The 17,511-nt window shown below is 31.4% G+C and overlaps 1 protein-coding gene across 10 annotated transcripts in view; it reads right to left on the minus strand.

Moving 5' to 3' along the window:
- The window catches only part of LOC129980836 (coiled-coil domain-containing protein AGAP005037-like), a 1,244,995-nt gene that overhangs the window by 246,727 nt on the left and 980,757 nt on the right, over positions 1–17,511 (minus strand). The window contains exon 1 of one of the 10 annotated variants that reach the window (XM_056091258.1): positions 8,468–8,743. The exons of the other annotated variants lie outside the window; for them this stretch is intronic. Within the exon in view, the coding sequence (XP_055947233.1) occupies positions 8,468–8,725 (258 nt within the window). The 5' untranslated portion in view covers positions 8,726–8,743. Of the gene's footprint in view, positions 1–8,467; positions 8,744–17,511 lie in introns of those variants that run through there. 10 annotated transcript variants of the gene reach the window in all.

Consider the following 17,511-nt stretch of genomic DNA (forward strand, 5'->3'; position numbering starts at 1 on the left):
AATATAACACACAAAATGGCTAAAAGAATTGCATAAATTTACATTAAGATACTTTAAAACAGTTTTTATTTACAGTATAGGGTATAAACATAATGAAGTCTTACGCCTTAAACGTAGATACATATGTTAATTCATCTTTTCACACATAATTTTTTTCATGTTATTTGTTATGAATTTTATCATCTTATTTTTTTTATGAATTTTTAACAACTATTCTAATTTTGAGATTAACAAGGCTGGATAATCAAGATTACTCTAATAATAAGATTTTATTTTTTCGCCATTCTGAAAATTTTATTGCCTTTTGAGCTTAACATACGCACATTCAATGCACAAGTTTGTATTGTAATAAAATAATGCATTCGAAATCTAAAACACAAGGGGGGGATTGAAAAAGTGCATTTAATAGAATGAAAATTAAAGCATTAAGGAAATGCGCTCATTTTACTGCGTATTATCCCTTTACGGAGTAAAATCGACCAGAAATTGTAATCTCGAGATCCTGAAACGAATAGTACATAACTAATAAATTGAACACTAACAGTATATGACTTAGATCAAACACAACATTGAAAATGCATTAACTATACATTAATTATTTATACAATCTCCCACAAACAAATCAGTTGCATCCTCAAATATATCACCATCGCAAGAGCGATAGAGATCAGCAAAAAACAAATTCCCGCGTAAATACCTTAAAAGAGGAAATAACGGCTATAATGACGATGCTTTCCAAATATAGCATAAACAATCACCCGCCGACTTTTCGGTCTTCTTTAAAGACGCAGTTTACGTGAAATATTCATGGCACCTAAATCAAGAAGGCAATTAAAGCGTTAAAAGAAAATTAAAAGAGAGCGTCCAGGCGCCTTTCTCCTATTCATCAAACATGTTAATCACGAACAAAATAAAAATGATTTAAGAGATATCGGTTTGGCGAGAAAAAGGGGCAAGTTAAATAGATGATTCGATGCCTTGGCATATTTATTGATGAAGGCGCGGTAATCGCCAAAGCAATGAAAAGAGTAATGTCTATTTGTCAAATTCACGAGGTTCATTATTTTCAATCCCGTCGAAACAAAGAAGTTTTTATTCTCTGCTATTAGAGGCAGAGAATGTATTATAATCGTGAATAAATTCGAAAATCATTTTTATGAATCTCCAATGACTTGATTTTCATGACTTTCCAGAAAGGATCTTTGGAATTATATTCGTGTGTACTGCTCTGTCGGTATGATAAACCAAAAACTCAAGAAGTTAAAAGGATCGATTTTGGAAACCGGTATTAAACAGTAAAATGAGAGATTTCAGTCAAATTTTTAACGAAATTAGTCTGAAGGAAGTCTAGACGTCTATTAATTCAAAATGCATATGGACACAATAACCGAGAAATCCAAAAAGTTCGAAAACCCGAATTAGGTTTGCTGTCTTATAATTAAATTTTAAAATATACATCGAAACCAGCACCGAATTTTTCATGACTGTAATGATTTTTATATACATGTGTACATGAACGCGATAAATCCAAAACGATGGCAAGCTAAATGGACGTATTTCAGCACGTGATGTCTACATCAAAATTATAAAACATGATTCATTTTGGAATGAATCATGATTTATAATAATATTTAACTGTATATGATAATATTTAACATGTCATATTAAGTCATTATAATATATAACTGTATATGATAATATTTAACATGTCATATAATAATATTTAACTGTATATTTGCTATCAGCAAGCTGCTACTCAGTCTACACTACTCTGATCAATAAGTACCCGGAATGACGGCATAAAAATGCGGAAAATTTATTGCCCAGACTACATCATTGCATCAACTTCAACATCTACAACTACATCAACTTCTCTTCCGAATATAGTGAATTTCTGCCAATGTTTTTTTCCAATCGCCATTTTGTTAATATTTTAAATTTATTTTTGTGAAATTCTAACAGAGTTCACAGCGAATTTTGCTTTATCCAATTAACGGACTTGAAAAGGTAACCAAGAAGAGGCAATTACAACCTTAGAAAAAGTCACATGGTGCCATATCAGGTGAATACGTGAAGCCGCATTTTTTTTTTGTCAAAAACTCAAGAATAATAATGATATTGTGACAGTCGCCATTATCGTTTTGTAATGCCCATAAATTATTCCTCCACAGTTTTTATTGTTTTCGATATTTTCCTTATAGGAATTTGTTAAATAATGCCCCCTTAATGGCTCAGGCGTCTTCCTCGTCAACTGACTACAATTTAAAATTACGAAATTCGACCTCGTTGAGAAAGATAGGTAGAATAAGTTGGATTAAAATTGGACAGTTGTTTATGTATATACAATTTCGGATTGTTCACCAATCTATAAGGAGTCATATAATAATATTAAACTAAAAGTTTTCTATAAAAGATCTTATCCACTTAAAATGCCTATTGGGATTATTTCAAACCTCACATCATTGATAAAAGTCGCCAAACACGCAAAGGAATATATTTCACGACTGGAGTAAAGATATAAATGGTAACAAGAGCATTTTCGTCTCCATTAGACAACTCAGGTTTATTAAGGTTAAATGGCATCCCTGGCATCCTTTTATATTTTCGCCACCTCGTCCATTTGACTGCAAAAACTTGCATAACTGCATTAAGGTTTTATCTCCATTGCGCCTAGAACATGTATAATTTCCCTTACTCCCACCTTCCAATGATCGCCAAGCAAAATATTTTCACACATTCCCAATCACATTTGTTGTGAACATTTGTGTGAATCACATTTGTTGTGAACATTTGTGTGAATCACATTTGTTGTGAACATTTGTGTGAATCACATTTGTTGTGAACACAATGATGAACGTATTTTTGCACACAAGTGCGATTATATATATATATATATATATATATATATATATATATATATATATATATAATAATAATAATAATAAACGAATATGGCGCCAGTGTCTGTGAAACCACCAAAGTTGTGTGAAAGAAGAAGAACGAAATAAATATTCATTTATCTGATTATTTAGCTGCCAATAGTTACCCTTATATAAGATGGACAGTTTATTTACAATTCTAAGTGAGACGCAATTGCTAATGACAGAACATTTAATATAAATATATGTAATGATATTTTTAAATCTAATTTAAAACTTAATTTACTAACTTTGATCTTAATTTAGTTCTTATTAACTTCATTTCAAAATTCTTTTCACGATTCCCATTTTTTTATTTAATTATTCTTAACACGCGCTCCAGAAAACTGATGACTTATGTATTTTCTCACGTTCAGAGTGAAGAGATAAAAATCCCTAATGCTTATGACATCGTTTTAGGGGATACCTAAATTTCCTTTTCCTAGGTCTGCACTTGTCAAAGAAATCCCTATCAGAATCTCAATAAAATCACTGAAGGGGAAAATAGCTGCCACTTTTGTTCTTGTATCACAATGTAAACAGGCTTCAATTTATTATCGCTTCGCTTTTGTAAGAATTATGATTCCGATGACGAAATAAATCGAAGATAAAAATTTCAAGTTTTTTTTTCGGCCATGCATCTGCCAAAATTATGTTTATTTAACAATTACGAACAGTTTTCGTGCTTTTAGATAAAGACAAACTCAAATTAACTCTTTATACAGAACTGTTACTTAAAAATCGAAAATTAAGAAAAGAAATTTAATTTGCAGAAACGAAACGAGCAAAGTTTCACGCCACTAAACTGAGAAATATTTCTTATTAATGACGCTAATTTAATTAGAAACCTCCCCAAACAAGTATAAATGAATGCCCATCAAATACAGAAATCAATAATTAGCACAAAAGATCTTAAAAAACAACCCGCCATTTATTCCGCCAATTGTTTATCACCAGAATAAAAAGAAAAAAAAATTCTAAAAGAAGTTACAAAGACAATTAATCCTTTCCATTGACAGTTCTTGAAGCGCCATTTCGAAGGTACTTGATACCTCCAAATGAACGAATTCTTTCTTTCAAACGAACGGAAGAAATGTCTCATTGAATCGGTTCACGGTTCATGTGTTTCCTTTCAAAGTACGTACCGATTAATTTTCAGGACTGTTAAGTTTTTAAGGACGCAGCTTTCGAAATTCTAGAAAAGAGAACTGGAGAGGCACGGAGGAATACAGATAATGAAAGTAAATCACGCGATTAAAAGTTCTTTGGCCCTGGTAATTCCGGGGAGTTGTCTTTGTGGTTCTAATGGTGGAAGAGTTATCGCGGTTTAAAATGCAAATAAAAACGAAGCATTACTGTAATGATTATCTGATCTTTTATTTTAATAGAAGCAACGATGAGTTCGAAAATAATAATGGAAAAATCGTTTCTGATTCGTTATCTTTTCCCAATTTATTTAGCTGTTAAGAAAGTATTCTTTTTAGTTGTTATTTGGAAAGAATGGAATATTCCAAATGAAGAAAATAAGAGCATGTTTTCTATTTTTTAAAAAATTATACAATTCTTTAGTAATTTGGATTGATAAATATCTCTAAAAATAGAATGTGTATTCAATTTTATTACTTGTATTAAAACTAAAAAGTTACGTACAACCAACGATAAGAAAATTAACGATCATTTAAATTGAGAAAACTAAAAAATTATAAAGAAAACTAAAAAAAAAATGTAATTCTTTGGAAAAACTAATAGAAAAAGGAAAACATCAAAGCGCATCATTAATTCTTATTAAAATCCGAAAACTTAAACAGTGAAATATTGCTAAATGTTGTAAATTGGGATGGAATTTTCATATTTCCTATTAAATTAACATAAATATAATAACTGCAAACAATAAAAATATTCTTATAATATTTCTGTATTTACATTTGCAATTTCCTCGTAAAATAAGCATCCTTAAATTGATCAAACTTAAACAGAAGAACTTTTACTAATAGTAATAAAGTATAATGTGTGTGTATTTTTATCTAAAGGTAAAACAGTTTGTACAGAGTTAACTAAAACTGGGAACTATATACTTGGGGTTTGAAAACATACCCGCCTGAATTATTCGTTTTTGAAATTTTAATTAAAATTTCAATTAATTAAAAACCAAGGAAATGTTTTATCTTTGTTTCCACCATAACTCCGAAAATATTATTGCACAAAAATAAATTTTGACACTTTACAAAATTTAGAAAATCTTTTTAATAATGTTAAATTGATAGTTCATCAAATTTTTCCCGACTCAAAGAAATTTTCAAAAAAATTCTTTTTTTTTTTTTTTTTTGGAACGAATCAAGTACAGAATGAACAGAATATACGCCTTCAATTAAAATGACACGATTTTTAATGTCAAAATTAGATGGTATCACGGACATTAAGTTCGTGCTTTCTCCCAACATTAGATGAAATTAAATATAACCAATATGCCCTGCCAAACAACTGCTCACCGAAGGCAAGTAGCATCAGTAATATATTTGATTTCCTGATTTTGCTTAGAAATCTTCTTTCAACCGAATAGCTCTGATAGAAAATTTAATATTACATGCTTAGATACAACGGGCTTCATATAATGTATATTCATAGAAAAATAGAGGGATAATTATTATAAAGACATCTGAATATTTATAAATGGTACATATAATGGTTAACTACTTTTAGTAATGAGGGAATTTATAGTTTATATTTTGAGCACATAAAAACAATGCTTCCTAATTAAAGATTATATATATATATATATATATATATATATATATATATATATATATATATATATATATATATATATATATATAAATATATTAATTTCAAAAAATCATGGTGCGACTACATTTCCAACGCATTGCGAGTTTTAACGATAATCTACTAGGTTAATAAAAAAACAGTTCCACAATTACTTAAAGTCAAATAATATATTTCAGTTCCCATAAGTTAGGTTAGAAAACAGAAATGTTTGCCATGTTTTGGCTTAAAAATCAGGGTTGAATACGTCTTTTAATTTTGGTTTTCATATCTAACAAACTAATAAGCAGAATGACCGATTGTATTTGAGAATTGGAAGGAAGAAATTGCAACATAAATATTGAAATCTTATAATTCTAATAAGGTGAACTTAATGAAGTGATGAAAGTTTAAATATTAACAATTTTCGTAATGAAATAATAACTGACCGAAGGTCTTTTTTTTATCATTTTAATGAAATAATGCAATGATATTTTATAAGACAATATTTTACATTCGATCTGGATCTAGAAAAATATCATAATCTAATTATAATCTTAAATCTAAGAACTATCATAATATGTTCTCATTGGGACTGATTTATTCATTTTAAGCTAACGAACTTCTATTTTTTTTTAGTAAAACAAAACAACAATAACAACAAAAATCAGCACAACTGTTGAACTAACAAACGATTTTCTAAACACGAAGTAAGGTTTTTTCCCACCCGTCAGTAATAAGCCACGGGCTCATTGATTTCACGTAATAACACTTAGTTTAAAAAATTCTTATTGATTTATTCCCAGGTCAAAATATTCGTCAATATTTGGCACAGCTCCAACCAAGCACGAACACCAAAATAAAATCGTATCTTAAATAACCGAGGCGGGAATAGAAAATGCATGAATGAACTGAAAAAAAAGGTAAATGCTGTGAGTAAAATATAATCCAGTTATATATGCAACCATCAACAACACTTAAGTTTATTACAAAGTTACATATTTTTGCATAATTGTTCAGTAAACATAATTTATAAGATGATAAAACGCGCAAGAATAAAATTAAAAATTTGCAGAATCATATATTTCCCTTTTTACATAATTTAAAATAATTAAAATTGTATTATAATAATAACTATAACTATAATAATATATTATATAAAATCTTGAGTGGAATGCTCAATACAAAATAAAATCATATTGGAAAAATATTAACATGATGATTTATAGGACTATATATACTAACTAAAAATTGGTTAATGCGTCAAGTCATATGCATAACATAAAAATCGTTTTCAAAATGCTTTGCAATGCGAATCGTTTGACATAGAATTGTCATGTTTGTTAGGTAATATCTTCTTGAGTAGTAAGAGCTCATTAAGAAAAGTTTTTTTAAAATTATATTTCGATATTTCACTAAATTTAACTGAAATGTTAAAATTTTCCTTAAATAATTTTAGAGCATTTTATCGCACCAAAACAATTTTCACACCACTTCAAAAATTCAAAAAATAGTTTTTCGGTAATATTCATTTTAAGTACATTTTTTTCAAATTGTAATAATTTTTTACAAATAGTTTAAAGTATATTTTGCAGCAATACATTATTTTAATAATATGCAATATATATGGTAAGTGCACGTAACCGTTCTGACAATTAGTAGTAAATATTTAAAAGTAGCATATAAGCAGAGACGAATCAAACTCATAGCATTCTAAAACTATGATGTTTTGTACTGGGAATTCGAACATTCTTAAAAATTTCTATGCAGTACTTCAGAATATATGTTGCAATCAAAGTGACTAATCGATTATCCTTAAAAACAACTGCGATTACTATTGATCATAACTGGTAATTATTAACTCTTTGCACTCAGATGGCGCTCGTTCAAGACGGTGCTTCGTTTTGACGTTTTATTTATTTTTCAATTTTGATTTTTAAAAACGGCTACAGAATATTAAAAAGATGTAAATTAACTTTACAAAGAAATTCGATTACAAACAATTATGTGTATTCATTTTTCGGTGCAATAAACAAATCTTTGTATTATGTGAATAATTATGCACCGAATTACTTTTCCGAGTGCAGAGAGTTAATACTAATTACTCGAAGTAGCCTTAATTTATTTCATAAGAGAAGACGAATACATCTGATAATTTATTGCTATAAATAATCATCTTTTTAAGACTTTAAAAATAATTAGATCTACATTGAAATAATAATAATATGCTTTTTTGCTATAGCAGTCATCAATGTTATAAAAAGGTATTTTGAGAAAGCATTAATTCGAAATAAAGAAGACGTGTCATCTGAGAGTTGTGACAAGTTAACAAGTGGTTACATTTCTCAGTTCAAGTAACTAAATTCGATGTCAAATACAATTATAGGCATATTTCAAAACCGTTACTAAGTAAATTACTCTCAGGTACCCTTTTATGATCACAATCATCAACCAACACTTTTGCAATGTTATATCAATAGCAAAGATATGTTTTGAAAAGGTATTTTTACTAAAAAAATAACGCATTTGAGACTAATCAGATGACATCAATCAAAAGCAATTATATAACTTCATGCATTTTTCCTATATTGCAAAAAAATCGACTAAACAAATTACTTATAGTATTCCTTTTATGATCACAACCACCAACCAACACCTTTTGAGATGTTGCATCAATTGTGATTGATGTCATCCGAGACTAATCAGATGACATCAATCACAATCCAGCATATTATATAACTGCATGCACTTTTCCTACATTGCAAAGAACGACTAAACAAATTACTCACAGATAATCCTTGGCGTTGTTGATTGTTGGCATTATTGTTACTGTTTCCAGTACCTACAGTGTTGAGGGTGTTGGTAGACCCGGATTTCTTCCGAAGGGGGGACATGAGCACCTGGTAGAGGAGGGATTTGCGTCGCCGGGACCGCCGGTTGGGGGGAGTTGTGGCCGAACCCGAGATGCCCCCTCCTCCAGAGGAGTCCGTCGATGAGGAGGAGGAACTGGATAGGGACGGAGGATGAGGAAGGTGTTGTGGATGCATGGGGGGTTTTGGTTGCTGCTGGGGCGGTCCCTGCTGCTGTTGTTGCTGTTGATTAGTTTGGTGCGGATCACGGAATTGAACTACGCCCTGGAACATGTTTTGCCCCGCTGAACGCATCAGACTGCTTAATCCAAAGGAATTGCTGAATCCACAAATACAGAAGACGGCTGAGTTAGCAATCCAAATAGTGATTGTTTACATTAGCAGTGGTTCTCACTGATCCATAAATGTTGATTGAAATTCATTTTCTATTTTGGGATGCAAATAGATGACACTCATTTTCTAAGATGTGAATTGGAATGTGCTATTTCAAGGATGTTCAACATCCAGAATTATATAGGATCTTGTAACTCAAATCAAGATTGTTCACAAGTGGGACATTTAACATTCTTTCAATAGTGAAATTAAAACAGCTGATAAAATTGTTTCGATGGACTCGTCAGTGAAAATAAAATGCACATAAAGTCAGAGAACATTTATATCCAATGAAATCCAAATATTATGATTATTTCAATGAATTAAAACTGCTAAACTGATCAAAAAATTTAACACTTTCACGTACACTGAGAAATGCATCAGACAGAAGAAGTATTTCTTGGGGGTAACATTTCCACTTTTAACAAGCAACGCACATGATGTTCGAAACAAATCGGAATGTATTATCCAAATGAACTTGAAACCCGTCACGTTAAAACAGACAGAAGATTTTACTGAGACTTATTCACTCTTGGTTACGTAATTCGGGTTGCAGAACATAGAACAGAACGTTGTCTGACTGAAATATTTTCTTGGCTAGCAATCCAAGGTACACAAGCGATACAGCCTGCTCCCAAGAGAAACATTTTACTAGTTTGTACAGCAGTATTTCTAAGAAACTAGCAGAAAGAATTTTCTTTTGTTTTGAAAAATAGCTGTTTAAATCGTTTTTATCAAAGCATGCTTTTTTGCAATTTTTACATATATTTTTCTTGTGGCAAAGAAAACAATGCAAATTTAAAAGTAACAACTCAAAATTTTGGTATTCATTAAAATTATGAATATGAATCTTTAGGGCTAAAAACTTTCAATTTGGGGCATACGTTTGGATGGGTGCTGAATTGCACCCTGGAAAACATTCAGGTATATATATATTGAAAATTATCACCAATAATTATTTTTTAAAGCACAACAGCAATGTTGTTTTTCTCTAAAATATTTGATTATTTAATCCATTCTGGGATATCAACATGCAATGCATTTTCTTAAGCAACAAGATTTTATCCGATAAATCATGCAATCCTTTCAGCATGCTCACAGTATAATCACAAGGACACACGGAGCGTTCGGAGATTTCGCGGACCCCTACGGGAACTCATGCTTTGTCCCCGGGGGGTCCTGGCACAAACACTTTGCAAAGATCACTGAGCTGGCAAACGATATCCAACTAATCCAAGAATAAGGGGTTCGGCGTGCTCATGCACGACTTTTTAATTCGTAGCACCCCATCACACCATCCTCTGTGCCAGGCGAAGGCGCTTTTCGATCATACACTCTGACACGAAGGGAGATTCTCTCTCTTCTGGTTGTCAAGACGACGGGCGGGATTGGGGGTGGCACCCTGCGCATTGCGCAGGGGAAGGGTCAATTCGATCGCTCGGCGCAGGGTGGATTGAGTGTAGCGAAAGGGAGAAGAAATGCGAGGTGCGATGTTATTTCATCGTAAATAAACGAATTATACTCGCAGGGCGAATGCAGTTGCATGTTTCTTCTGTCGGTGTGGAATGTTTATTTTTAGAAATGTGAGAAGAGATACGAATGTGCAAAAAGGGAGGTCTGGAAATGAAAGTAATAACTTTTTGTTTTCAGTTAGTTTAATCATAATTATTCAAAGGAATGGGATAGAATGCGAGATATGGGGTTCACCAGTATCATTCAAAAGAATTCTTATATTATACAAAGAATTTTATGAGTTATATTTTCTGGCAACACGAATTTCATTTGCCACGGTGAAAAAAACAACATTTGCTCTCCCACAATATAATACAATGGCAACGGTTTCATTTGATAAATCTGGCCGTATCTTATATAGAACCAAGTTTTCTGTCAAAATGTTTTTACTGTGCTAAGCAAGTCAGTTTATTTTGTTAAAGATTTGAAGGTAGTATAAGAAATGTTTTAACAATGAAAGACATTTTTTTATAATTAATTCGATGACTGTTCGGTAAATATCATAATCTAAATCTGTAATAGACATTTAGCAGACGATTCTTTTTCAGACATTTTATAACTACCTCTATTTTTATTTTGTTAAAATATTATTAAAAATTAAAAGCAAACGATTTTTTTCTTTGATAAACATATTTTGTTAATATTATTTCTTTTATTTTTTGTATAATAGTTGATGATCAATTGTAAACCTTCTGGAATCTGGCAATGTTTATAAGATACGCTGTTAAGTTGAAAGAATAAACAAGCCGATGGAATTCTAAATTGCTTGGAGTATTATTTTAGTTGTAAGAATTTAAGATGCTCTGCAAGCTATACTTTGAAGCTTAAGAAAACGGGTAGTTTTCTAGAAAGCATGCAAAAATGACATTTAAGATGAGAAGATTTGTATTTAATGGTGTTGTAAAAATGCAATGACATTTAAAAAGTTTTGTTAGTTAGCGAGAGTAGTTTCCCCAAAACACTCCCGCATACTCTCTAACGAAGGTGTTACATCTGAGAATGCCTTGCATGGTATAAACATACAATGAAAGAGAAATTTTAACCTTTGGCATGAATTTAGTATTTTTACTGAATTAATTGTGTGATCCTTGGCGAATCTTTTTTTCTCTGATGATTAATTATTGACATGCGGTTAATAATGCAGGAAAATCGAATTTGTGCTTTAGACGCGTTTTTCTCAACCGACTGAAAAGCAAAATTTGAAGCAGAATTGCACTTGTAGTCACAAAATCCTATAGAAAATTAAATTTGATACATTTACGTCACTGCGTTTTTGAGTTATCGTGTTTACAGATTTCTGAAAATTGAGAGAGATAGATAATCAGCCCCTTGTTGGATTTGGCTCAATTTTCATAGGTTCTCATAGGTTTTATAGGTATCTATTTTTATATGTGGGTGTATTTCTCATGGGTTTTATAGGCATCTATTTCTATAGATAGGTATCCATTTCTCATGGGTTTTATAGGTGTCTATTTCTATAGATGGGTGTCTATTTCTCATGGGTTTTATAGGTGTCTATTTTTATAGATGGGTGTCTATTTCTCATAGGTTTTATAGGTGTCTATTTCTATAGATGGGTGTCTATTTCTCATAGGTTTTATAAGTGTCTATTTCTATAGATGGGTGTCTGTTTCTCAAAGGTTTTATAAGTGTCTATTTCTATAGATGGGTGTCTATTTCTCATAGGTTTTATAAGTGTCTATTTCTATAGATGGGTGTCTATTTCTCATAGGTTTTATAGGTGTCTATTTCTATAGATGGGTGTCTATTTCTCATAGGTGTTATAGGTGTCTATTTCTATAGATGGGTGTCTATTTCTCATAGGTTTTATAAGTGTCTATTTCTATAGATGGGTGTCTATTTCTCATAGGTTTTATAAGTGTCTATTTCTATAGATGGGTGTCTATTTCTCATAGGTTTTATAAGTGTCTATTTCTATAGATGGGTGTCTATTTCTCAAAGGTTTTATAAGTGTCTATTTCTATAGATGGGTGTCTATTTCTCATGGGTTTTATAGGTGTCTATTTTTATAGATGGGTGTCTATTTCTCATAGGTTTTATAGGTGTCTATTTCTATAGATGGGTGTCTATTTCTCATAGGTTTTATAAGTGTCTATTTCTATAGATGGGTGTCTATTTCTCAAAGGTTTTATAAGTGTCTATTTCTATAGATGGGTGTCTATTTCTCATAGGTTTTATAAGTGTCTATTTCTATAGATGGGTGTCTATTTCTCATAGGTTTTATAAGTGTCTATTTCTATAGATGGGTGTCTATTTCTCATAGGTTTTATAAGTGTCTATTTCTATAGATGGGTGTCTATTTCTCATAGGTTTTATAGGTGTCTATTTCTATAGATGGGTGTCTATTTCTCATAGGTTTTATAAGTGTCTATTTCTATAGATGGGTGTCTATTTCTCATAGGTTTTATAAGTGTCTATTTCTATAGATGGGTGTCTATTTCTCATAGGTTTTATAAGTGTCTATTTCTATAGATGGGTGTCTATTTCTCATAGGTTTTATAAGTGTCTATTTCTATAGATGGGTGTCTATTTCTCATAGGTTTTATAGGTGTCTATTTCTATAGATGGGTGTCTATTTCTCATAGGTTTTATAAGTGTCTATTTCTATAGATGGGTGTCTATTTCTCATAGGTTTTATAAGTGTCTATTTCTATAGATGGGTGTCTATTTCTCAAAGGTTTTATAAGTGTCTATTTCTATAGATGGGTGTCTATTTCTCATAGGTTTTATAGGTGTCTATTTCTATAGATGGGTGTCTATTTCTCATAGGTTTTATAAGTGTCTATTTCTATAGATGGGTGTCTATTTCTCATAGGTTTTATAAGTGTCTATTTCTATAGATGGGTGTCTATTTCTATAGATGGGTGTCTATTTCTATAGATGGGTGTCTATTTCTCATAGGTTTTATAAGTGTCTATTTCTATAGATGGGTGTCTATTTCTCATAGGTTTTATAAGTGTCTATTTCTATAGATGGGTGTCTATTTCTCATAGGTTTTATAAGTGTCTATTTCTATAGATGGGTGTCTATTTCTCATAGGTTTTATAGGTGTCTATTTCTATAGATGGGTGTCTATTTCTCATAGGTTTTATAAGTGTCTATTTCTATAGATGGGTGTCTATTTCTCATAGGTTTTATAAGTGTCTATTTCTATAGATGGGTGTCTATTTCTCATAGGTTTTATAAGTGTCTATTTCTATAGATGGGTGTCTATTTCTCATAGGTTTTATAAGTGTCTATTTCTATAGATGGGTGTCTATTTCTCATAGGTTTTATAAGTGTCTATTTCTATAGATGGGTGTCTATTTCTCATAGGTTTTATAGGTGTCTATTTCTATAGATGGGTGTCTATTTCTCATAGGTTTTATAAGTGTCTATTTCTATAGATGGGTGTCTATTTCTCATAGGTTTTATAAGTGTCTATTTCTATAGATGGGTGTCTATTTCTCATAGGTTTTATAAGTGTCTATTTCTATAGATGGGTGTCTATTTCTCAAAGGTTTTATAGGTGTCTATTACTATAGATGGGTGTCTATTTCTCATTGGTTTTATAGGTGTCTATTTCTATAGATGTTAAATCTGTGTACAGAATTTAATTATCTAGCTTTCTTCGCTTTATAGCCATCGTTTTAACATTTTATTCGGACAGTCAGACATCCTGACAACGGATTTTGCTCAAAATTGGATAGAAATCTACATATTTGGTGTAAAGATTATATGCCATATTTTATCAGCCTAACTTAAAGCATTTTTGAATTATTTTTGTCACTGAAATACGTTTTCCATAAATGTGTTTTTCAACACAGGGTAGTCTAAATAGTGGAAATGCGTCAAAATTTCAAATTCGATTTTTTTTTAACTATTACAATATTTTCTTTTATACTTTGCATACGAGAAAGTAAAAATAATTTTTTGCTTTCTTTAAAAAGTTATTTTGATCTTATTAATAAATTTTATAAAAGTATAAAGACGGATTAAGATCAAATCGAATTTCAGAGGTCATGATTGAAACGGGATCTAAAATGAATTTTAATATCGTGATAGATGCAGGAATTCTCAACTCCCTAAATTCAATTTCACTAACCCAAAGATAAAATCGGACTAAACTGGTAAGACAGCAATTCTAGATAGCCAGAGTTGAGGAAGAAATATAAATCGTTTGGCAAAGTTGTACCTTCAATGATTACGATGAATGGAAAACTTCCAATACTATTCCAAGAATCATTAATAACATTGAATCAACTCGGCAGATTATATTTCCAAAATGACGCTTGGCTTCAAATTGGCGACAATGAGCAATAGCCAAGTCGAGAATTTAATTCATTTTCTCCTTATGCGTTCGTTGAAAATCATTTGAGATTCTCTTTCATATATTTATGGGCATTTTTTTTAACTTTTACTTCGGAAAACATATTTTTGGAAAATGTGTTTTTCAAACGTATGCGTAAACATTTTTGCGTATGTCTGTTTGTGACAAGGATAACTCAAAAATGCTTAGAGCTAGATGTATACAATTCGGTATGCGGTCTTTTCACCGAGATTGTAAGTTACTATCAACTTTTGAGCAAAATCAGTTCAGAGCAAGTCCGTCCGTCCGTTCGGCTGCTTCAATGTAAGTGTGGTGGATTGGGATGAGCGAAGATAGAACCTGGGACCTTGTGGTTCGCAGTCCAATAACATGACCACGATACAAAAGCAATTGCCCGGGTAGCGTAGCTTTTAACTGGCTTATAAGCTATTTACTACATAAGTTTACAGTATAACTACAAAATGCAGAGAGCTAAATAGATAACATTTTTAATACAAATTTAATACATATAACGAAGACACCTATCAACTTATAAGCCAATTCCAATGAGGGGTTGACCATCTGTTGGTCTGTACTTTCAGAAACATAAATGTGATGATTCAAAAACGCAATGACTTAAAGTGTAGTTTTGTACCAAATTTTTGTTTCAAGCGGTTGCAAAAAAAACAACAAAAAAACGCGTCTAAAGCACAAATTCGATTTTTAGATACTATTAACCGCATGTCAGGGATTAATTGCCAAAAAACTTGCCAATGATGGCACGATAAATTCAGTAAAAATGTTAAATTCAGACCCAAGGCTATTATTTCGGTAATATGGTACGCGAATTCCATTTAAAATATTTTCTGGGAAAAATTATACGAACAAAATCTTGGGAAGATCACTTCCTCTTATTATCATTCAAAACCAAAAGGATTTTTTTAAAAAAAATGCTTATGGTGATGTTATTTCACTCTATTATATTCATATCAATACAATATGAATTATTTTCACCGTTCATTTTGAATACCTAATCCATGTTTTAAGGAGGGAATAAAAAAAAAAAAAAGATAAAACAGAGAATTTATCGGAAATATTTTAGAAAATAAAGATATCGGGAGGAAAACAATTTAACTCGAAATAAAAAAAAAATTCAAGAATAAATATTGACACCTGAATTGATTTCATCAGACAAAACAATTAAAATCTTAATTAAAACGCACAGTTTAACCCTTTCTAGGACCGTGGGAAGTATGCTTCCCACCAAATTTATCAATCTTTGCATGAAATTATGTAGGTTGGCATAAGTTCTGACACATTTTTTTAGTAGGTCAGAAACTTAGATGCTTCAGTTCTTTATCTCAGACAAAATGATGTCTTGATTTGTTACTTCATTATTAATTAACCAAATTAATTAATTAAATTTATCTAATAAGCTAAATGAATCCCTCTTCTTATTCTAATTTCAAGCCTAAAAATATTTTAACATAATATGACTAGAAAAAAAATGGCCCTTTAAAGGGTTAAATCCTAAATGACTATGCAGGGTAAGAAATTTACCGAATTAGGACTGGACCTCTGATCTTAAGAATTATATGTACACAAACTGGTCTTCAGTTACATTATACCGCGATGATTCTTAATCATATTGATTGTTTCAAGTTCCGCACCATAAAAAAATAAAGTTATTAAAATATCATCTAGATATATGATGTGACAGTAACATCCTCCCCTCACTCAATTAGAAAAAAAGGGGGCATCTCAGTTTTGCATACCAAAGGAAATAATACTTAAGGAAGAAAAACACAATCATGTAATTTTTTCAAAAAATCATTAGAGACCAAACTACTTAATTATTCCATAGATAAAAACGAAACATGGCTAGCAAGAAGAAACAAAACATCGCATTACTTTTTTATGCACTTTCATTGTATTTGCTATAGGGTTATTACTTCACGTAAAAATGATTTAATTAACTCCAACTTTTTTCGCACATCATGCAAGTAATGGAAAGACGCATCTCTAACAGATATTAAGTGCTGCTAAACCACCAGGGTGCGCGCCTCAGTAGCCCTCAGAGAAGAAAGGGGAGCTCTCACGGATAATGATGTCCCAAACTTTTCATGGGGCGGCGAGTCTCCAGTGGAGTTCTTTCCCTCCTTCCATTCAGAGACGCCCCTGCTCGCTACAAAAGACCAAACCACGACTAGATAATTGCTCCAAGATTGGGATCCTGTATTCTGTACGGGTAGAATTAAAATAAATAATGGTAGGGTGAGAAAGAGAGTCATGCAAAGTACGCGCCCCTCCCCAAGATGGATGGCCAAGGATTCACCATGACATGGCACTTAAGGCAGCCCGGAACACATGGTGATTACAGAACGCATTCCAAACTCCCGTTAAGGCAAAGTTGTTTTAATAAAGGACATCCATAATAGCAAAGAGGGATTATGTGAATGTATACTTGTATATTAACGAGTTCTGAAGGATGTAGTACTCGATTAAATAAAATGATTATGCATGAGTTACAACAATTAGGATGTTTGCCCTCAAGGGAGCGCACCAACGGGCAATGGGTTGAACTTGACTTTAATCCAACTGTTATTCTTCTTGCAAAGTTACAGTACAAAGCTGAATTAATATGCAGTTAGTATTTAGTACAGAAAAGCTTTTATCTATCCTTGTATTTAGATTTTATATCTCCTAAGGGATGTGTCATGGTTTTCTAATACAAGTGATTTGCATGCATATGACTTTTCTAAACTATTAC

This window comes from Argiope bruennichi, chromosome 8 (assembly GCF_947563725.1).
Source record: "Argiope bruennichi chromosome 8, qqArgBrue1.1, whole genome shotgun sequence".
NCBI lineage: Eukaryota > Metazoa > Arthropoda > Arachnida > Araneae > Araneidae > Argiope > Argiope bruennichi.